The sequence below is a fragment of the Acipenser ruthenus genome, chromosome 2, assembly GCF_902713425.1.
Source record: "Acipenser ruthenus chromosome 2, fAciRut3.2 maternal haplotype, whole genome shotgun sequence".
Lineage (NCBI taxonomy): Eukaryota > Metazoa > Chordata > Actinopteri > Acipenseriformes > Acipenseridae > Acipenser > Acipenser ruthenus.
Window position 1 is genome coordinate 66,017,875 of NC_081190.1, and position 20,833 is coordinate 66,038,707.

General features: G+C 37.1%; 1 protein-coding gene across 9 annotated transcripts in view; it reads right to left on the bottom strand.

Moving 5' to 3' along the window:
- LOC117409372 (protein FAM13A-like) overlaps positions 1-20,833 on the bottom strand; it is a 68,222-nt gene that overhangs the window by 17,892 nt on the left and 29,497 nt on the right. For 7 of the 9 annotated variants that reach the window (XM_034015329.3, XM_034015327.3, XM_034015325.3 and 4 more), the window contains 6 exons: positions 14,814-14,855; positions 14,321-14,500; positions 10,355-10,544; positions 8,788-8,864; positions 7,990-8,032; positions 1,196-1,346 (listed from right to left, as the gene is read on the bottom strand). In XM_034015329.3, the coding sequence (XP_033871220.3) occupies positions 1,196-1,346; positions 7,990-8,032; positions 8,788-8,864; positions 10,355-10,544; positions 14,321-14,500; positions 14,814-14,855 (683 nt within the window). Of the gene's footprint in view, positions 1-1,195; positions 1,347-7,989; positions 8,033-8,787; positions 8,865-10,354; positions 10,545-14,320; positions 14,501-14,813; positions 14,856-15,294; positions 15,351-18,043; positions 18,085-20,833 lie in introns of those variants that run through there. The other 2 variants (XM_058999285.1, XM_058999286.1) reach the window with 2 other exon arrangements.

Sequence of the window (20,833 nt, forward strand, 5' to 3'; positions counted from 1 at the left end):
GGGCCAAATCTTGACAAAATGGCATGCTCAGCTTTTAACAACCATTTGGTGGATCTACAATGACTGTCGGGATAACAACTGGATGCAGTAGGTGCAGTGTAAAAAAAAATGTTGGTGATTAATATTTTTGTTTTGACATAATTACCAAGGTCACTTGTCGATGCAAGTTTGAGAAAATGTTATTATCTGCCAAAAGAAGCTGTGATACTGTTTAGTTTGCATGCCGTCAGCACAAGGCGGAACCCTAAATGTATTCAGCCTTTACAAGATGGGTACTGGCAAACCAAACACTAATCACTCTCTGCTTGGCACTCAAAGGAGAGCTAAAGGAACTGGAAAAAAAAAAAAAACAACAGTCACAAGCTCTTCACTGCCCCCTTCCTTTCAAATATATAACTCTAAACAAAAACACAGTTCTCATAGTGATTTATAAATATATTCAAGTATTAAATGCATTTTAATGCAGAATTTAAAGTTCACAATGCATCTTTACAGTTGCCTTAGTAGTTACCTTACAGCAAACCTTTCACAAGTTTCAGTCAACAAATCTTAAAGATTATTATATCAATTAACTTGGATTTAAATGAATAAAAACCTGAATTAAATTCAGTAAAAATGCAGCTTAAATAGCAGAATCACTACATTCAAAAGGGACAGTGCAATCCCTAAACATAAATATGTGTTTTTGCTTTTTAAGTCGTATGGTTCCCATTTACCAGCAAAATAAAAATAAAATATGTTTATAAGAATGTAGTGTTAATAATGTAAATAAAATCACATCTAATTTATTTTTGCATGCTTTAGTCCTAATGGTTTCTCAACACCCACATGCAAATAAGTCAAAAGAGATCAGAGATTGTTTTCGGGTTCCTCCCTGTCTAATCCCACATTTATAAAACTAATAATTACTACTAAATAGTAACAGTACAGTATGTACTGTCTCATATATAAAACATGATCACATCCTGTATTGAGTCAAAAAGACATGAAGCAATATGTGTAAAAGATATAAAAAATAAATCTCCCTTTGTAATACACTTACATTTTTAACAACCATTTTACTAAAGTAAAACAACAGAACTAACTGAAACAACTGAAATAACACAATAAAAAATAAGCATGCAGCCTATCAGTGCAGTGTCCATATGTCAACTATCCATGTGGTTGAAAAAGCAAGGCAGAATCATAACAATACCTCCCCAGTTGTTGTCCTCCGTCAAGGCTGACAAATCCAGTCTAGGAACCTCCGGGACAGAGCTTTCTTCACAAACACCCGCTTCTTGGTTTCTTTGCGTTTTAGCTGTCTCACAGCCACTCTGCACCTCCTGAATCTTCATAGCTGAGTTCTGCAATGATCAACAATAGCTGTAGCACTCTCCTTAACTTCAGTAATAAAGCCTGTCTGCGTGTCCCTGCCTTCCAGATCCAATGCACGGTGACCCCTGAATGCTAATTGGTCACTCCCAGTGGCCAAAATATCCGCCCATCTGTCTTCCTCACTGTTTTTCTCCTCTGCATGTGCTATCATCCACGACCAGCTCCTTGGGTTGTTTACTTCAGTAGCCAGTGAAGTAAAGTGAACAAGATTATTGATCAGACTCTGTGAGGGCTGTGACTTTTTTGCAAAAGGCAGCCCGAGGTTTTTAGCAGCACTCTTTCTTGGTGTAAAACCAGACGCTGCTTTAAGCTTCTGCAAGTTAAAGCTAAACATTAACAGCATACGTGAATGCTTTCATGCTGGCAGAGCAGGCTTACTTCAATTAGTGCCAGCTAAGCTGGTCGAACACTCTGTGATTTCCTGTGCTTGTTATGTAGCCGGTCGTGGGACTTGGCTATTTATAATGCAGCTCTTGGTAATACAGAAGGAACCTACAAATGTAACACGCAGTGGGTTTGGCATTTTCAAATGGATCTGGGAGTGCAGTTTTTTTGGAAGGCTGCCAAATGTGCTGAGGCATAATACACTATGTTTAACTGAAAACAGAGATGTCCCATTATTTATCTTTTTAAATGGGGTGGACAAGTAACTTGTTGCAGTTCTCACAATTTGCAAATTTTTTGTTTTGTTAGTCCGCAAGAAAAAAAAAAAAATGCTGGGAATTTCCACTGTCTTGAAAACACTCTAATTAGCCTTAAAAGCTATTTCATTACTGCAATTAGTTTGTTTAGATTACATTAAGGGGCTGATGTAAGGATAGGCATCATGCAAACAATTGAGCCTGCAAAATCTGAATTGCCTAGCAGCCAGGCAATTATTTTGCACTGTAGCCTATGTAAGCTAATGAGCAATGCAAATTACTCAACACGCACAAATAATGAGCTGCAATCATGATAATGAGGGTCGAATAGTGGCCGCACTTACAGCCGAGAGGAGAGGTGAGTTAGGAGTACAGAGAGCAGTAGGCGCTGTATGAGATTTTACAGACCTTTATAGACGCATACATGACGGCACCCCCACTATGGTCCAGGCAGCAAAACTGACTCTTCAGGATGTCAAAAGTTCTCTCGATGACACGTTGTGTTGCTACGTGGGCATGGTTGTAGCGAACTTGAGCTTCAGTTTCTGCATTGCTCAATAGTGTCATCACCCAGGGTCGCAGGCCACAGCCACTATCCCCTAACAGACAACTGTGTTCTATTATGTTATAATTAGGGACAATGCGAAAATTACATTTTTGGGGAATCCATCATTAAAAACTTATATTAAATAATGCATTAACATTTTACTGTATAAATGATACACACACACATACACACAGTTTTTTTATTTTGTCTTAGGAAAACAATTTTGAATGTTTTGGTGCATTTTTAAAACTGTTTCCTTAAGATATACTTTGATTAAATGCAAATTAAACACACCTTACTCAATAAGGTACATTTAGTTTTGGCTTGTTTACATGTATACATCTGGGATTCTATGGAAGAGGTTTTTTATGTATACATCTGGGATTCTATGGAAGAGGTTTTTTATGTATACATCTGGGGTTCTATGGAAGAGGTTTTTTATGTATACATCTGGGGTTCTATGGAAGAGGTTTTTTTTTACTTATGCTTTTTCAGCTGAGACTATCTGAAGCCTACTGTGACAGGGTACACCCTACCCCTGTGTGTATTTTGTATTATTTTGTAATATTCTTATTTCAAATGTATGGTTTGGTGTTTAAAAACACATTTATTTTATAAACGTGTGTAGAATCTGGCAGTCTCCAGATTAATTCATTTACTGTTAATCTGGAGACGGTCACATGTATAAAAAAAACGCAGCTTTGGCTGAACCAGGTTGTTTGTTCAGAGGCGGAACGCAAGTAAAAAGAACTGAAATAGAGAAAAAACAATTGCTACGCATGCTGGCTATACATCAGCACAATACTTGTTTGCTCTGTGTTCAGTGTTCACATCTGTCTATTTTGGCATACGTGCAGTTTACTTTCAAAAGTGTTTCATTTTGTTTAAATCTTTTATTTTTTATTAAAACGCGCAGCAGCGCATTCAACCCCGGTACTGTGTGTCCTGCATTCCCAGGTCCGACGTCACCACAAGCCATCTTGTTCACACCTACAAATCTTGCAGAACTATCAAAAAGTGCAAATGAACAAGTACACAGAACAGTCTTGCATGTACAGTAGTTCAAGTTCAAATAGTGCGATTCATTGAACATATTCTCTTTTTAAACTAAGCGAGTCTGCAGCAGCGTATGAAGCATTCAAAACACTAAGTGCTGTTTTTATTACTTTTATTTTAATACTCTGCATTTTGATATGCATTTTTAATTCCATGTGCAGTTGTCATTGTATTGCATTTATAGCCACGTTGTGTTCATGAAGAATCACTGTGGTGCGAAGCGCTGAAAATGTTCTCTGTCCTGTCCTAATTTAATTAATATGTTCTTTACAGTGAATTTATATGCATTTATTTTACAGATGCTTAGACAATACAGGATGGGTTAGCTCTTAATTACTCACTTCTACAATGGTTTGCACCTTGTAAGGCTAAATCCTTACATCACATTATAATGTTTGAACCCGCTTAGCATTCCAGATCCCCATCCAATTCTATGCTCTTTTCTTCATTTGAAAACTTTTCAATATCATTTAAATGGATTAATGATGGCAAAGTGCTAATTTGATTCTTTACATACGCCACATTTTTATTGACCGCTGAAGTCCCACTTTATGCCAGCTAAACAAAGCAGCCAAAAAAAAGTCTCATTATTATTATTTGTTTATGTTTATTTTGAGCAGAACTCTTGATTTCTAATTTTAATTTTTTTAAATGTACTATGCAGGCTGGAACTTTGTAGACATTAAAATACGTTTTTTAAACCAAATTAAACTTTTTTCAAGACCATAGTACAGTGTATTTAAATTAAAGTATACAGTGTTGCACACATTTTATATATATATATATATATATATATATATATATATATATATATATATATATATATATATATATATATATATATATATATATATTTTACACACAATACATGGATGAAGGCTATATTTGCATCCTGAACCATTCGAAAAAAAAGGCATAATACTACAGTAGTGACGTCAAAAAAAGATCTACAGCAAAATGTAGAACTTTGACCCATTCGACTCCGAGACCATCACTTTCAATTCAAACACAAAATGTATCGTTTTCAATCACTCGACAATACAGAAATGTTCATTAATGACCAACAAAATGAGAATATGTTAAAAAAAAAAAAATGTAAAGCTGGTACATTCTTATCTCAGAGAAACTGGAGAGGAACGGGAAATGAAAACAAGGTAAAGGCAATCATCCAAATAAAGCTGAAGCACTAATGGATAACGACACAGAACGACTGTACAGCACTGAAACACTACATTTAAAAAAACCAGCTGTACTGCTGAACCTCATCTTCTTTAATATTAGCATCACAAAGGTATTATAAAAAATAAGATGGGTCTCTTCAGTCTTCTGTCTCGTAATTTATGACATCACAGAAACCTTAGATGGAATTATTTTCCTGTCTCACTGAAGCCCATCTATTTCTCTCTCTCTCTTGATTATATATATATATATATATATATATATATATATATATATATATATATATATATATATATATATTAGGGGTGGGAATTTTGAGTAAATTAGTGCTCAAGTACTCAAGCGTTAAAAATGTTAAGTACTCGAGTACTCAAACCTAATGCCAGACAGTATTATTCAGCATATGCGCCACAAAAATTACCACGTGAACACTGGAACCTCCGTGGTTATACTCATACCTAAAACCACCGCCGGCAGTCATTATGACGGTTACATTTTCAACAACATCAATATTAAAATGAAAGACAGACTATCAGCTACAACTCAAAAGTTTTATTCAAACACATCATATCAAACATCTGCACAGCCAAAACGCTGTATTTAAATGAACAATTAAACATATAAAGCACTACTTCAAAAAAATGAAAAAATATAATAAATTAAACATTTTAAAAGAAAGTAGTGTGTAAACAGGTATATGTACATACAAAACTGTAAAAACAAAAGTAGTTTTTAATTTAAAAGGAAAGTAACATGTGTTAGCTCTTGCGTGTGTCATTCGGTGCAGCACAGAATCCAGGCTGAGCTGCTGCAGCCTGCAGTTTTCTCATCGAAATGTTTCTGCTGAAGTGCTGTTGCTAGCTTTAAGATGAAATCTCTCCTACTGATATTTTCAGGGCTTATAACTTCTTATTTTCGTGATCCTGCCTTTCAAGCGCCGTCGGGATAGTTACTTAGGGAAAGCCATAAATGGTCAACCACATAACTTTCAGACACACAGAGTAATTTAAATTTGAAAACCTCAAGCCGTCAAAATGACTTCCGTGGCTATTGTATAAGGTATCATATATGTGAATAAAATATTGTAACGACCCCTGGTCTTGAAGCTCAAAGCAGGAGACGGATACAGGATTCAGGCACTAACAAAACTACTTTATTAATTAAACAGGGTCTGTGTTTGGGTCAGGACCACACCACAAAAACAATAAATCCTTCCTCCTGTCTATCCTAAAAACTTTCTCGCTCGCTCTATTCCACACACACACACAGGCTCCGGCTCTATCAGTCCCCTCACACACAGAGAAGTGAGCGGACCACTACTCTCATGGGGGGGCAGAGCAAAGGGGTCTAGATGACATGGTCCGCACCCTACAGCGGCTCACACACACACACACACACACACACTACTTAAACTAGTGGTATGGTCCCACCCCAGAACAATACAGATAACGTGAATGCACAGGACCAGATGAAACAAAAGTCTGCCAACCTGTCGCTATAATATACTGAACTTGCATTCATGAAGAGATACTATTAAACAATTTTCAAGTACATGAGTGCTTGAGTAATTATAATTATTTAGAGTACCGGTACTCATGTACTCTAACCCACCCCTAATATATATATATATATATATATCAAATTTTAATTGATCATAAGCAAGGCTAAAACAACAACAAAAATACTACCAAGCAACACCTTCTGTTTCACTGACTGAATTTTACATAGAAAGTGTTGGTGTATCACAACGCATGACCCAGATCTATCAGCATGTACAAGAAAGTTACAACTATAAACTCACTCAGCTAAGAGCCCTGTGAACAAAAGTGAGAACAAACAACGAGGAGCCAAGATACAAACAAAATGAAAAAAATAGCTCTGCTCTAAACTCACTAATGCTGCCTTTGGCAGCAGTGTGTCCACTAGAATTAGCATTAGAATTAGGAGGTCCTAATGTAGCACTTTGCAGCAGCCCCTACCAGGAGCTTCCAACTCCAAGCAACCATGGCTCTATAAACAAGGCTGCAGCGAGGACGCCTGAGGTGTCCTGCGTGTTATACCACTGTAAACACCTGACACATTGTTGCTTGCTCCTGATGTGTTGTTAATGAACCTAATTAAACTGGATTCAGGTATTCTCATGCCCCTTTTCCCTGACACATCCAAGCCATGAGAGCCCCAGGCCCTGGCGGTATGGGTTTTTTTCACTGGCTATTTGTCGAGCTGAGCGAGACCCAAACTGTACAATTTTGGCCTCACAGGGGCGATGTGAATGATTTTCGTCATGAATTGCTTCAGTCAGTACACCCCAGGAAGACAAAATGGCATGCAGCAAGTCGGAGGAGAGAAAAGTACATTTTACTTGTATTCAATAATAACAAACTAACAAAAACACAACCATAACCTCTGGTCCGCCATCCACAACCCAAATACAGAGCCTCTTAAAACCCCATCACATAGCTTCGTGGGGGCTCCGGGGCTCAAGCACCCATTATGAAAAATAAGCACCCACCCCAGTTTTGGTTTTATGCAATAAAGGCAATTAATAATCTGTCAAGTTAAAAACATTGCCCTTAAAAAAATGGCTAAAATTTAAAGGTCCTGCATAGTCAGTCCATACTGGTATAGTTCCATCAAAATGTAAATGTGGATGTTTCACAATCAGAACTATTGTAGTTGTTAAAAGTAAAACATTCACTGAAGAGTACTACTACGTGGCGACAGTATCAATTTAAGTGGCGGCTGTGTCAAACCGGAAGGCGGGATGAATCGTTCATGTGTTCATGATGTCATCGTATTTCTAAAAACTGAAGGAAATGGATACGGAATGCGCTACCCGAGTACTGCAGTTTTTTAAGAATCTTTCCGACTGTACCTTTTACATCCTGCAATGCAGAATGCTCATTCTCCAACCTCGGAAGACTTAACAATCGTCGATCACTTCTGTTTCTGCCACTGGGTGCTTTGAAAAGGGATGCCGGGGTGGGGGGTGGGGTCTGTTTAGAGAATTGGTGAGAACAGCCTCTGATGTCCCCATTTAAAAGACATTACGTTTCACTGCAGCCCTCTGGATGATATCGTCAGCAATCTTTTTTACATCTAGACCTCTGGTAAGGTCTTAAAGAACATTAAGGACAGCAACATGAACAAAATAAAATAAAATAAAATAAAATAAAACAAAACACTCACCAGTGGTAGCAGTACAGAGTCCTCCTCATTCTGGTTTTCATTTCTGAAAAATTGAAATCAAAGAGTTTTCGATTTTCCATCCATGCTTTCTTCAGCACTAAAATTCAATTACTTCATTCAAGCACTGATTTTTAATATAACAGGTTCCTCACAAACGTTAAATTACAATTATGGTAAGAGTAATTGCTATGTTTGATAAAAAAACAAAATCTGAGTGTGCTGTGCCTAGTTATATTATCTTTTACTTTCTGGTATATCAGTTGGCTTACTTTTGTTTAATCCGATCAGATAGACAGAATAAATGTCATGTTTCCAGAAGCAGCAGCAGCAGCAGCAGCATGACAATGTTGCTTTGTTTCAGAGAGATTAAAATCTTTGTTATAAACACATTTCTTTGCACCACATATTTTAGAGGACTTTCTTACATAACCTTGAATCTAACTAACAGAGCAAACGAAAAATGTCTTAACAACTTTTCATATTTAACTCCTAGTGTGCAAGCTCTGCCATTTGTATTTATTTTTTTCAAATAAATACAAGTGTCTATTTTATAATTTAAAAGATAAAATAAGCTGAAGATCAAAGATCTTCTCACATAAAACAGCATGTAACTTAAATAATTCAATAAAATAAAATGATAACAAAGTTTAAAAAACACAACACTTTTCTGTTTACAGGAACAGGTGGTTGGTTGACTGAAAAACTAAATGTAAACCAATGCACTAAAATATCTATGCTATAAAAGTATTCCATATACAGATACCAGTATACAGTACACAAATTAAACCACAATCCCACCTTTCCTCCAGTAGCGAATCCATGTTCTCAGACCTTGTTCTGTCCTGTAGTCTTGATGTGCCAAAACATTCCATTACCTGAAACAAGGATCCTGTTTTTAATGAACACAAATAAATGTACAGTCGAACACATCACACACAGCAGGCTGCGGTTTGTATCTTCTGCAGATTTTCTTTTTATTGCAATGGAGTGTAATTATATTATTTGCATGTACTTTCCTTGCTTTTAGAGTAAACACCAAATAAAGCAAGTGGGTATCTGCATTCCCAACACTTGTTTTTGAATCAGAAATAGGTAATAATCTGGAATGTAAAGTCACAAATAAATGTAATTTAAAATGGAATCACTGTGCGCATCAGCTCCACAGTGCAATTCAGCAACTCAAAAAATAAAATCATCTTCAAGAATAGAAAAAATATCTTCTTAGTTTCCCACCCCCCAAACATTCTCTGGTGGTTTGTACCAGTATAAACCCTAGAGGATTTTAAAACATTAAATACTCATGCTAAGATCAATCTGAAAGGATGAAACTACAGAACAAAATGCCACTCGGAGAACCCTGCCCACTCACCAATACATAATTTACAACATAACACATGATAAGCCACTAATCTCACTCAGAAACTTCCAGTAGTTCCCAGGCAATATAAATGTGTGACCTCATTCTCAACCCCCCTTTTAAAACATCCACAGGTTAAACTATGCCAAACCCCCTAAAGGCCTTGAAACAGCTGAGCAAGCAGTTAACCACTAGGTCATCTCATCCTGGCTGCATACCGTTACAGCATTTCCAGAGGGGGATGATAGACCAGCTTTGATCACAACTACAGCCTTTGCCAGGGCAGTGCTTATACAGTATTGAATATCATATGTTCCCGTGTGTTTGACATTTGGTGGCATCTGTGTCTTCGCTGTCTGAGAGGAATGCATGTCACAGACCCTTACATAACACAGTATTATTCAATCAAAGCATCCTCATGGATTGGTCATTGTCAAAACATAATAAATAAGACAGCAACTTTTAGTACTGTTGCAGGGATAATTGTCTGATGTACTCTTAAATGACAAGCAATGAAAACGCACATCAAAGCAGAAAACATCCATATCCACCGAAGATAACATATCTCTGTGGGATTATAATGAAAAACTGCCAAGAGTTAATTGCCAACTTGTGCAAGTCCCAGCTAATAAAATCATATCCTTTAGATTTTTATCATTTCTTGAACATTGAGTTCTAAATTACAGAACAAACCAACCAACGTGTGTATTTTTTTTTTGCAACCATCAGCAAATTTTATCTGTTTTTCTATGGTAAAACAGGTAATACACATAGACTCTTTATGAGATGAAATCTCTGCAGATAAGAATAATATCTTTCCTGAAGGAATGGCTAGATCGCTCCTTCATGCGATCCCCCTTCCTCCAGATTATATTTTAGACCATCTTTCAGTTTTGGTTTTAACAGCCGTGAAACGAGTCAGTCAGACAGTCAGTGATGGGATTAATTTTCAAAACATGGGCTTGTTCATTGCTCACCAGCGGTTTTGTAGGATGCTGCCGTACTTACAATCAAGCCTTCCTTGTTTTCTTTGAGCTCAGAAAGCTTGGTGATGGACACTTGCCTCTTCAGCTTCATGCTCTCCTCAATGTAAGAGGTGCTGCAGTCTCTCTGCTTCTTCTCTCCGTCCCGTGAGACTGGTATACTGTCTTCGGTGGTGCTGAATACAGAGGGAATGTTCTCTTTATTGATATCGTCCCTAAAAAAAGAAAAGAATCTCTTTTCAAATGATAGCAATGCATACAAAGGATTCAACGTCTGTGTAGTTTAAAAAAATAAAAAAAAAGTAAATACAAAATGAGCCACATTCACAAATCTTCCAGTTAGCCCCTTTTTCTCTCCTTCAGTTAAAATATTTATACAACCGGTCAGGGAAATAGGGACTCTATCGAGTGCATCTCACTGCAGTTCTTTGACAGTAATTTTTGACTAAAAGCCAGGTCTGGACATACAGTATTTATATTGAAAAGGTACAGTAGTCTAAGTATAGGAACACCTCCTATACCATATATATATATATATATATATATATATATATATATATATATATATATATATATATATATATATATATATATATATATATATCTCCAGTATATAAGGTATAAACCACGACGGGTCGTGCGTTTCCCATGATATATATCACCCCTATAACCACTCCAGAAGTGGTATATATCACCGGAACCGCACAGCCTGAAGTGGTTTATACTGCTTATAACACGGCTGCCTGTCATTTGGGGGAATTAAAATAATTAAAACACATTTTAAATTAAGACAAAACCAGAACTTATATTGTGTATACATCCACAGTGTAATATAGTCCCACATTTAATTTAATTTAATTTAGTGTATTGTTCACTTATTAAAAATAAATTGCACGTCTCTATTTATTGTGAATTTATGCTTCGAAAGTGGCATCTTGAAACTAGAAGACTGAGCACAAGCTAATGATGTTGATGGTCTGGGCGGAGTTTCAAATAACACTGAGGAAGACAGGAGAGCAGCTGTTATGGATGCTGAAGCCGGGTCTTGAGGTGAGTTTGTGACCTCTTTATGTGCGAGGCACATAGTCCATTTTCATCCTTTCGGATCTCAAAAGATGTTTTTGTTAGTTGTCGAACACCCTCGTGTCCACGTCGTGCCAGATTAAGTTTAAGATCGAACCAGACTTTACGCACCAATCTGACCACGGTGTCATGGGACAGTGCCTTAGTTTCCCGCAGACGCTTCAAATCTAGGCCAGTAATTCAGGATGTGGAGTCTGGCCTTGTCTACCTGCTTTTCTAAAAGTTTTCATGACTGACAGGAGTACATTATTGCTGGTTTTAAACTCGCTGTCAGCAGAGATGTTAACACTTCTCTTGAAATATCTATTTAGTTTAGCTCTCAGCGTTATAGAACTGGAGTCTGAATACTGATGTTGAGATTTTTTGGATTTATATCCTTAAAATTAATGACCAGTTTTGCTTTCTTTAAGCCAGTCTTTAAGTACATTAACAGCCTATGCTGTTGTTTTTTTTAGTGTTTCTTCAACCTTAGTTTTCTTTTATTTAATTTAGCCATTCCTCATCTGCTGTTATGTGTTACTCTTGACAGTTGCTGGTGCACTTATTTTATTTTTATTTTTTTTCAGGTGGACTGCTGTCTTCACTCAGCAAGCTGGTATTGTACCAGTTATCAGTTTTAATCCCCAAATACATTAAAGGAGTTATGTGGAATGTCACTCATTTGTGGCAGTGGTTTTGTAACTAATAACAAATAAAATGGCAGTTTGTCATGGAGTATAGAATGTAGAGGTGCATAGTGATTTATTCATTGTGAAGCGGCTCATTAGTATGCAAGCCATGATATACGCATGGTCACGTGATGCTGTTTAACCAATCAAAGGTTGTTATTTTTCCAAGCTGTGTTATTTATTTATGTATTTATTTATATATATATATATATATATATATATATATATATATATATATATATATATATATATATATATATATATTACCACCATTTTAAATTCAAGTAGCATATGATATGATGCATTTAGAAATTAATTTGGGGTCCGTTCTGTTCTTGCTCACAATATTTCACATTTGTGGTTTATTAAGAGAAAAATATGGGTGACAATCATTTTAAATAATTAATTATGTGCTGACAGCGTTCTTATTTCTTGTATTTCTCTAGTCACAGTCAGCTTCTTAAATCAGATCCAATCTCACCCAACATTTAATGTCAGCATTAAAGTAAAGTATTTTTAATGTTATTTATATATTTATTTTACTCTATACTTTATTGCTATTTATTATTATTATTATTATTATTATTATTATTATTATTATTATTATCATTATTATTATTTGTTTATTTAGCAGACACCTTTATCCAAGGCGACTTACAGAGACTAGGGTGTGTGAACTATGTATCAGCTGCAGAGTCACTTACAATTACGTCTCACCCGAAAGACGGAGCACAAGGAGATTAAGTGACTTGCTCAGGGCCACACGAGTCAGTGGCTGAGGTGGGATTTGAACCAGGGACCTCCTGGTTACAAGCCCTTTTCTTTAACCACTGGACCACACAGCCTCCTATATTTAAATACTATATATTTATTAAAAACACCAGGTTAATACTAAAGTTAGGGGAGTTCAAGGCACTTCAGAATTCGTTAAATTGCAGGAAGGTACACAATTGTGTGTGGTGTGGTTTTTTTTCCCCACTTCATTTAATGCAGTTTTGCTTCAGATTATGCCATTGCAGAGTTCTTATTTTTAATTAACACAGTTGTTTTTTGGGGGGGGCATTTTATTAGATTAGAACCCCTGAAGTGCCCCCCCATTATTAAATTGGGCCCCCCCTTGGTGCCCCCCTGAGTTCTATGCTCTAGAATCGCCACTGTCTGAGATGAAGGTCCTATATTTTATTTTACACACATAAATGTTTCCTTAGGCTGAGGGAGAGTAATTGTGTCTCCTATATTATGCTTGCCACATGTACATGTTTCTTCAGGCTGATTGGTAGAGCAAAGTATGATGTTGCCAGCGGTGCGTTACTTGTTCAGTGTTGTTGCCCATGAGCCAGCAAAGGTTGTGGACCACTGGTGTACAGTAATTTCATATGATATCGCACCGCGGGGTCGGGGTAGGGGTGATGGTGGTGGTGGGGGGCCATCACAGCCTGAAATATTTCCAAAGGGGGTCCCAGCAAAAAAAGTTTGAGAACCCCTGGCTTAAAAGAATACTTTTTTGGCACCGATAGTGATTCGTTGCTAACCGATTCAAAACTGATACAGTACTGTTTTGTAACCTGATAACTCATCATCAAACTCTATGCAAATGGTTTATTCAATATTTTCAAAAACGACTTGTCATCGCGAGAGTAATCTAGAGCTACTGCTGTGTAAGGGGGGTGCTGTGTTAATAAAAGCTGTGTTTTTCTGTTAATTTCATATGTTGATGCATGTGCTTCATGACATAAGTAATACATATATTTGTATTTATTGATTCATGACGTGATTGGCCTCGGCATAGTGTGTCTGGTGGTCAACTCTGTCTTAGAGAATACTTTGCCTAAGCGAACGTTTTGCTTGCTTCTCCAGGGGTGTTGTCTTAGCCAGAGACAAGTTTAAGATCGAACCAGACTGTATTACTAAACCCGCAACAGTCATACAAATAACTGCCAGCAACACTTTACAATGTAAGAAATATCATAAACAGTTACTGTCTTAGGTCTTTATGAACAAACAAATAATAAAACTAGAATAAATGTAACATCTTAAATTTCCAGTGGTCCCTCGAATTCAGTTTGCACACATTTTTAAAGCTGTTTCTGACTGAGGCAAAACATACTTGCAGCAAGCTTGGCCTGGGATTTGAAACTCAGGACCTGCTTGTGCTGCTCTGTGTCTGCCCTGTTCCAGCCACTAGCAAACATGATTATTAAAAGCTAAATAGCCCATTATGATATTATTAGTGTTCCTACATGTCTTTGTGCCTCTGTGTCTCATCCTGATCTCTCAGATGTCGTCTTCTCTGCCTGGCAATCACTGATGAAGTGGAGGATGACGTCCCCGATTCAGATTCTTCTGAACTTTGACCCCCGCAGCCATGCACATCAAAGAGGTGCTGCTCCACTGCTGATCTGATTGTCTTCTCCAGGAGACTGAAATGGGAATGGAATTTGTCACGCACACTGTAATCTATAAATTATATACAGAAATATATCCTGAGTGCAGGGAATACACAGATGTACAAAAACAGCAAGATTCGTGGCAAACCTGTCATAATATGTGGTCAGGTTCAGACAGACAGAAATGCACAGCAGGCAATTACACACTGTGTTTATACAAATATTTGATATGTTATAGTATATAAAATATATTGCGGCATAGCAAACAATATAATGTGATCCGATGACAACACTGCTGTAATTGTAAAATGAAAGCCAGGGGTTTATGAAATATAAGAGCACTTACTCATCAGATGCTGGTTTATGACTGACAGATGAGATCTGGGCACTAAAGTAAGGGAAAGATAAGAAGCACGTTAGATTAATCTGATGAGTGGAAGCCGACAGAGCATTTCTGCACAAGAATCACGTAGCTCACGGTTTCCACGTGTCATTTGCAAAGCCGGCACACTCAATCCATTTTTAGGATTAAACCAGATGCAGTGTCATCAATTATTCCTAGGAACCTCAGTCCTCACTCTCTCTTTCTGGCTCACAAAGATGTAGTGTATTCCTTGAAAACAACGGGGTTTCACAAGCCACTGTGCCACCACCCACTGAATACCGAAACACAAACCGCATACACAGATTATTCCACGCAAAAAAAAAATCCCATCATACGACTGAATAGCAGATCCATTTCACTTGACTCTAATTGCTTAGGTATCCATCCCTGGGGAAAAATGAGGAGGACTGAACTGGCAATGCAGCAGTTCTCTTCCCCTCACCTTTCTTTTTCATCTACTGGCATTTTAAAGCAGAGCAGCGTGAGCAGTAGAGTGAAGATAAGCAATGCAGCACAGACTGAGGGGAAGGAAGGGGTGGAATTGTACCGATTCTCTCCCCCCTCCCCATTCTGATTGGCTCATAATGTTATGCACTCTGGAATACCAATTTTCAACACCCTCAAATCAGCAACAACTGGGTTATCAATATATCATTCACTGAAAGACAAGGCGTATAAATACCACTGAGATTTGATATAGTGTACATCTCAAAACAAACTGCTTTCTACATTGATTATACCATCAAGAAAGAAAACAACAACAACAACAACAACAACAACAACAACATCAACAACAAAATGGCTCGGGTTACATAACCAGTTATCCATCCATAACTTCAAAACACTCAAATTCTGGGGTAAAACTATTAATTTAAGAGCTTTGAAACGTGTCTACTTGTTCCAAGTTTCTTGTAGTTTCACTTGATTTAAAAAATAAAAATAAAAAAACTAATAATGAATGAAAATAAATGTAATTGAGTTTTTCAGTGACTGATAAGGTTAATGCAGGCCCCAGTATTTTTGCAAGCTATATTCTTTTTTTTTTGTTGTTGCTATATTTAATATTAGAATCAACAATCTGACTGCTGGGGGGGGGGGGGGGGGATAAGTACAGTACATGCAAATAAATAGATATATTCATCAATACCAGACTACTGAGTTTAAGCCTCTAACTGTTTCTTTTAAATTTACTCTGACCTTTTTATTATTATTTGTTTGGGCTATAGCTGTGGGTAGTACGCCAAATTAATTTAGTACCTGCACAATTTCATTTCATATGTGTGGCAGGGCACCTGCTGGTGTAAACGGTTGGTGTGTAGGTGAGTTTCACTGTATGCTCTGTATATGGTGTTGGTCAGTGAAGACGAATGCCCAGCCTGACATTAGTATTTCTAGCAAGTATTGTTCTATTTAAGCCTTTTTATTTTGGCCACTGTGCCTTGTTTGTTTGTTCATGTTTGTTTTTGTCTATTATTATTATTTTCTGCACAACAGCGCTTAAACTGCAGCTTTCATTCCAGAAAGACAAAAAAAAAAAAAAAAAACACACACACACACACAATTTGAAACTGCATCAATGTCAGGTTTTTGTTCCTCATATGTGGTTTACAGAAGCAGCCCACATGTCAAATTACACCATAATGCATTTGTTGCGAACTGGTACAAGTTCCATTTTGAGTGGTTATGAACATTTTAGAGAGCAACATCTTTGAACATAAAGCTACACACCTTTTATACTTAGTGGAAGAAACACATACATTTATTTGCAATTTGCTTCTCCTGCAGAAAGGTGTGTTACCTCTAAAGACTAAATAAAAAAGTAAATTGGCTATGTTTGTAAAGAAAATGGCAAGGCTAAACCAAGATTAACCAATTAGCTATACGTTTCTATGGTTTGTTTGTCTGTCCCTAAATAACGACCACCTCTTCTGTTGACCTTTTATTAGCACTGATATACATTTCTAATATGGAGCTACAACCTATCCAGGCAAAAGAGAGAATGGGTATTAGCAAAATAATAGCCTAACTGTGAATCCTGTATAATAGCTACCAAGAAAAAAAAAAAAAAATTCTCAGGGCTGTAATCGGCCAAGTTGCAACACAGAACATGGCATGTTCAGACTAGCAGAATGCACGTGACCTGGACCTGAGGATCAATCCTACCAGACATGCTAAACTAACAAGTGACACACAAAGCGTCAACAGTAACCAACACTCATAAGGTACAGTACGAGAGAAGGAAGTTGGAGAGCACTAATGTCTAATTCTACACAGTAGACACAGTATAAGATAAATAAGAATTTTAGAAGTAAACACAGCAACAAAGATGTCAAGTTAAACACCGCGACCAATCACACACTCACCCAGTGGATTTATACTTTAAGATATCATTTTGTAGAACATACTTTATTTATAGCACAAATATAAATAAAATGAGTGCACAAGTTAAGCATCTACAGTTTCTTCTTGTGCTAATGGTAACAAGATAAATATTTCCTTCCCTTGATTTAATTAGCAGGTATTTCCAAGTACTTTAATCAAAGATTAGGTTTAAGGGGATTATTCTGACTATTCGCTGGTATAATAGCCAACATTTTTTTGGGGGGGTGGGGCATTTGGAACTTTAGTCAAAGAATAATGGAATGCTGTTGTAAACCAATACATTACACATTCTTTCAAAACACATTGACATTTACCCCGTCTATGGTGCTGCCAAAATACAGAGTCTTACAATTAGCTAAAAGTTTACAGAAAAAATCGCTAAGATTATTTACTGTTTCAGTTAAGAGGCATCTAATTGCAATACTGACATGTACGTGACTGAATCCTCGCCAATGGGGTATCAAACTTGGCTGTTCATTTACATTTCAGCTAATCTGATTCCACTTTCATCAGTCATTTTACAAATGGAAAATGCCCACCAGGTTTAGGATCTAATGCACATAACATTTATAAAAAAATATATAAAAAAAAATCACTAAAACAGTTGTCTTGGTTGATAAGGTCATGTCGCTGTGCCTGGCATCATTCTGAAGTTTCTCCGTGATTATAGGTTTCACAGTTACAATTATTTGCAATAAATTACTCACAATGTGAAATGTATGTAGGAAGGTATATCTGACCATTTATATTATTTAAACACACATTTCAAAGACAAAACAAAGCTATGATGCTGATTTAGCTCAAATTACCTCATATCTTTCCACTGCTCACAGTTCATGAAAAGAACAAGACGTTGTGCCTGAAAAATCCCCAGGATAGCAGAAATATCTACTGCTAGTTAAAAAAATAAATAAAACTACCATAATTGTCACTACTGCCAGGAATCTCCACTTCAATGTGCTCTCTGGACTGGACCACCCCGGCTATTGCATCACAGCTTTATATATTTGAACTGTTTGGGGGCACTTTTAGAGGTCAACCAATGACAGCATAACATAAGAGCTACCGGTTACTGTAGTGTGTAATCAATTACAAGAACGGATGTTAATCATCCACTTAAAAGGCATAACAAATTAATTACATTCAGTGAATTAGAAATTACCCCAATAGCATGGAAAGAAATTAAATACTTAACAGCTACTCCATTGGATGGGATCAGTCCCATGGAAAAGGTCTCTGTGATACATATTCAAATATGATAATAAAGCCTAAATAAATCTATTCATCATTCATCATGACCTGGAACTTAGAACGTTGAACTTGTGCTAAGGAATGTCCATATCAAGTTTCATCACACAGACTGCTGTAAATGTGGAACTGTTCCCCAAAGGTTTACCTACTTAAACGACTGATTGAAACTTCACCATACCTGTCAACATTGAGTTTTCAAAATAAGGGAGATTTTGTAAACTGAAATCGTAGTGGCCTGAATTGACGTGAATACCTACATAAGACAAAGGCATGCAGCTATTCCACTTTATTACTTGGTAGAATGATACAGTGATACGGTGCTCCTTCTAATTGCCTTTAAAAAGGAAAAATATCAAAACAGAAAAACAACCATGACATGCTTAACAATCAAATTCTCTCTTGGCCCCTGTGGTTCTTATTGTACTGCAATTGTAGGTGGTGGCATGCCTCCAATTGTTTATAAAACGGAAGCTGTAATTTAATGAAACGCGCTCTGTGTATTCTGGTAAAAATGACCAACAGTCACATTAAAAAATGAAAGAGATGTGATAGGAAAAGTACAGTGCTGGCAAACATCCGGATTATGACTCCTAAATGCAGTAACTTTAAAACTTAACATTACATTATTAACCACTTAAACTCCAGACGTAAAAATGAAACCTTCCCTGGTAACAGATTGTTAGAAAATGTTAACATATGATGAATAAAACACAGAAAAATTACTTAAACTGTGTTTTCATTAACCCTTAATGCTGCTGTGTACTACATACCCATATTCAATATAGAGATAAAAAAAAAAAAATAATTGTTTTTTTTTAACAATGAAAACAAAACCGCTGCTAATAACGTAACAACAATAATCAGTAAACAGTAATTATCAAATAAAAATCAAACATCATCAAAACGTGTGCCATTATCGACTTGCTCTGTGCCATTTATTGAAATGTTCAATACAACAGAACCCGGGGTTGCCTTCGCAACCACTGCACATTTTTCTTGTGTCTTTTCTTTTGTTTTCATTTTCGTAGCAGACCCTGTACCTTTTTTACGGTGTCTGCTTCGCATGTGTTGGAGGGATAGTCACAAATGCGTGACTTGTACCGTTTCCCAGCAGCCTGGTGGAAGAATTACATTTTGTACTGGTGGAAACCAGGTACGTAGCTATGTTACAAAGGTGAAAGTTATCGTCTTAAAAAACCTGGAGACTATTAATGCAAACTGCAAAGCAATATAAGTCGCTAACTCTTTAGCCAGTGACCCACCTTGGATGATGTTTGAAATTTCAAGACCCATATTTTTTTAAACAAATTGTCTCCAAGCAAAACCACACAACCTAAAATTACCCTATTCACACTGTCAAAAATATGTGATATTAAAAGGGAAGAAGAATATAACTTACAAATATGACTAAGTAGATGGGTTTATACCTTCATTGAGAGATATGGGTTTGGTTCACTGCTACTGAAGTTAATGCTGAAACTGTTGACAGTGATGCTACAGCTGGAACTGGTAAGACTGGTGCTGACACTGCTGGAACTGGTAAGACTGGTGCTGCTACTGCTGGAACTGGTAAGACTGGTGCTGCTACTGCTGGAACTGGTAAGACTGGTGCTGCTACTGTTGGGACTGGCAAGTCCGGTGCTGACACTGCTGGAACTGGTAAGACTGGTTCTGCTACTGTTGGGACGGGCAAGACCGGTGCTGACACTGCTGGAACTGGTAAGACTGGTGCTGCTACTGTTGGGACTGGCAAGACCAGTGCTGACACTGCTGGAACTGGCAAGACTGGTGCTGACACTGCTGGAACTGGTAAGATTGCTGATACTAGTACTAAGAGTGATGGGACTGCTGAGACTGTATGACGCCACGATTAAAAAAAAAACGGATTTAGAAGGCTTTACTTTAAGTATAGAGTTTGCCAATCCTCCTATAGCCTACACTGTGACACTTCCTCCTGGGACAAAACTCTGTGATCATATAGCAGGGAAAGGCCATTCATTCAATTTTCACCCATACTGCTACAAGACCAATCAAACGTATCGAAATGATGCACTCAGTTAAACTCTTTCTACGTCATGAACCACAATATTAACATAGATATGGCTGAATTTGTTTTTTTTCTCTTATAGTGTCGCAATTTCTTTTGAAGATGTTAATAATGTAAGAAATCAAGGAATCAGGGTTAAAGGAGGCGTTACGACTGAAGTCGGTTCTGAAACATACTGTAGCGAGTTAGGGGATTGCAAGAGGACGCCAACAACACACTCTTAGTTAATAGCACAGCGGGTTCAGCACCACAAACAGCAACTACAGCACAGTAACACACCAGCCAGCAAACAACTACCCAC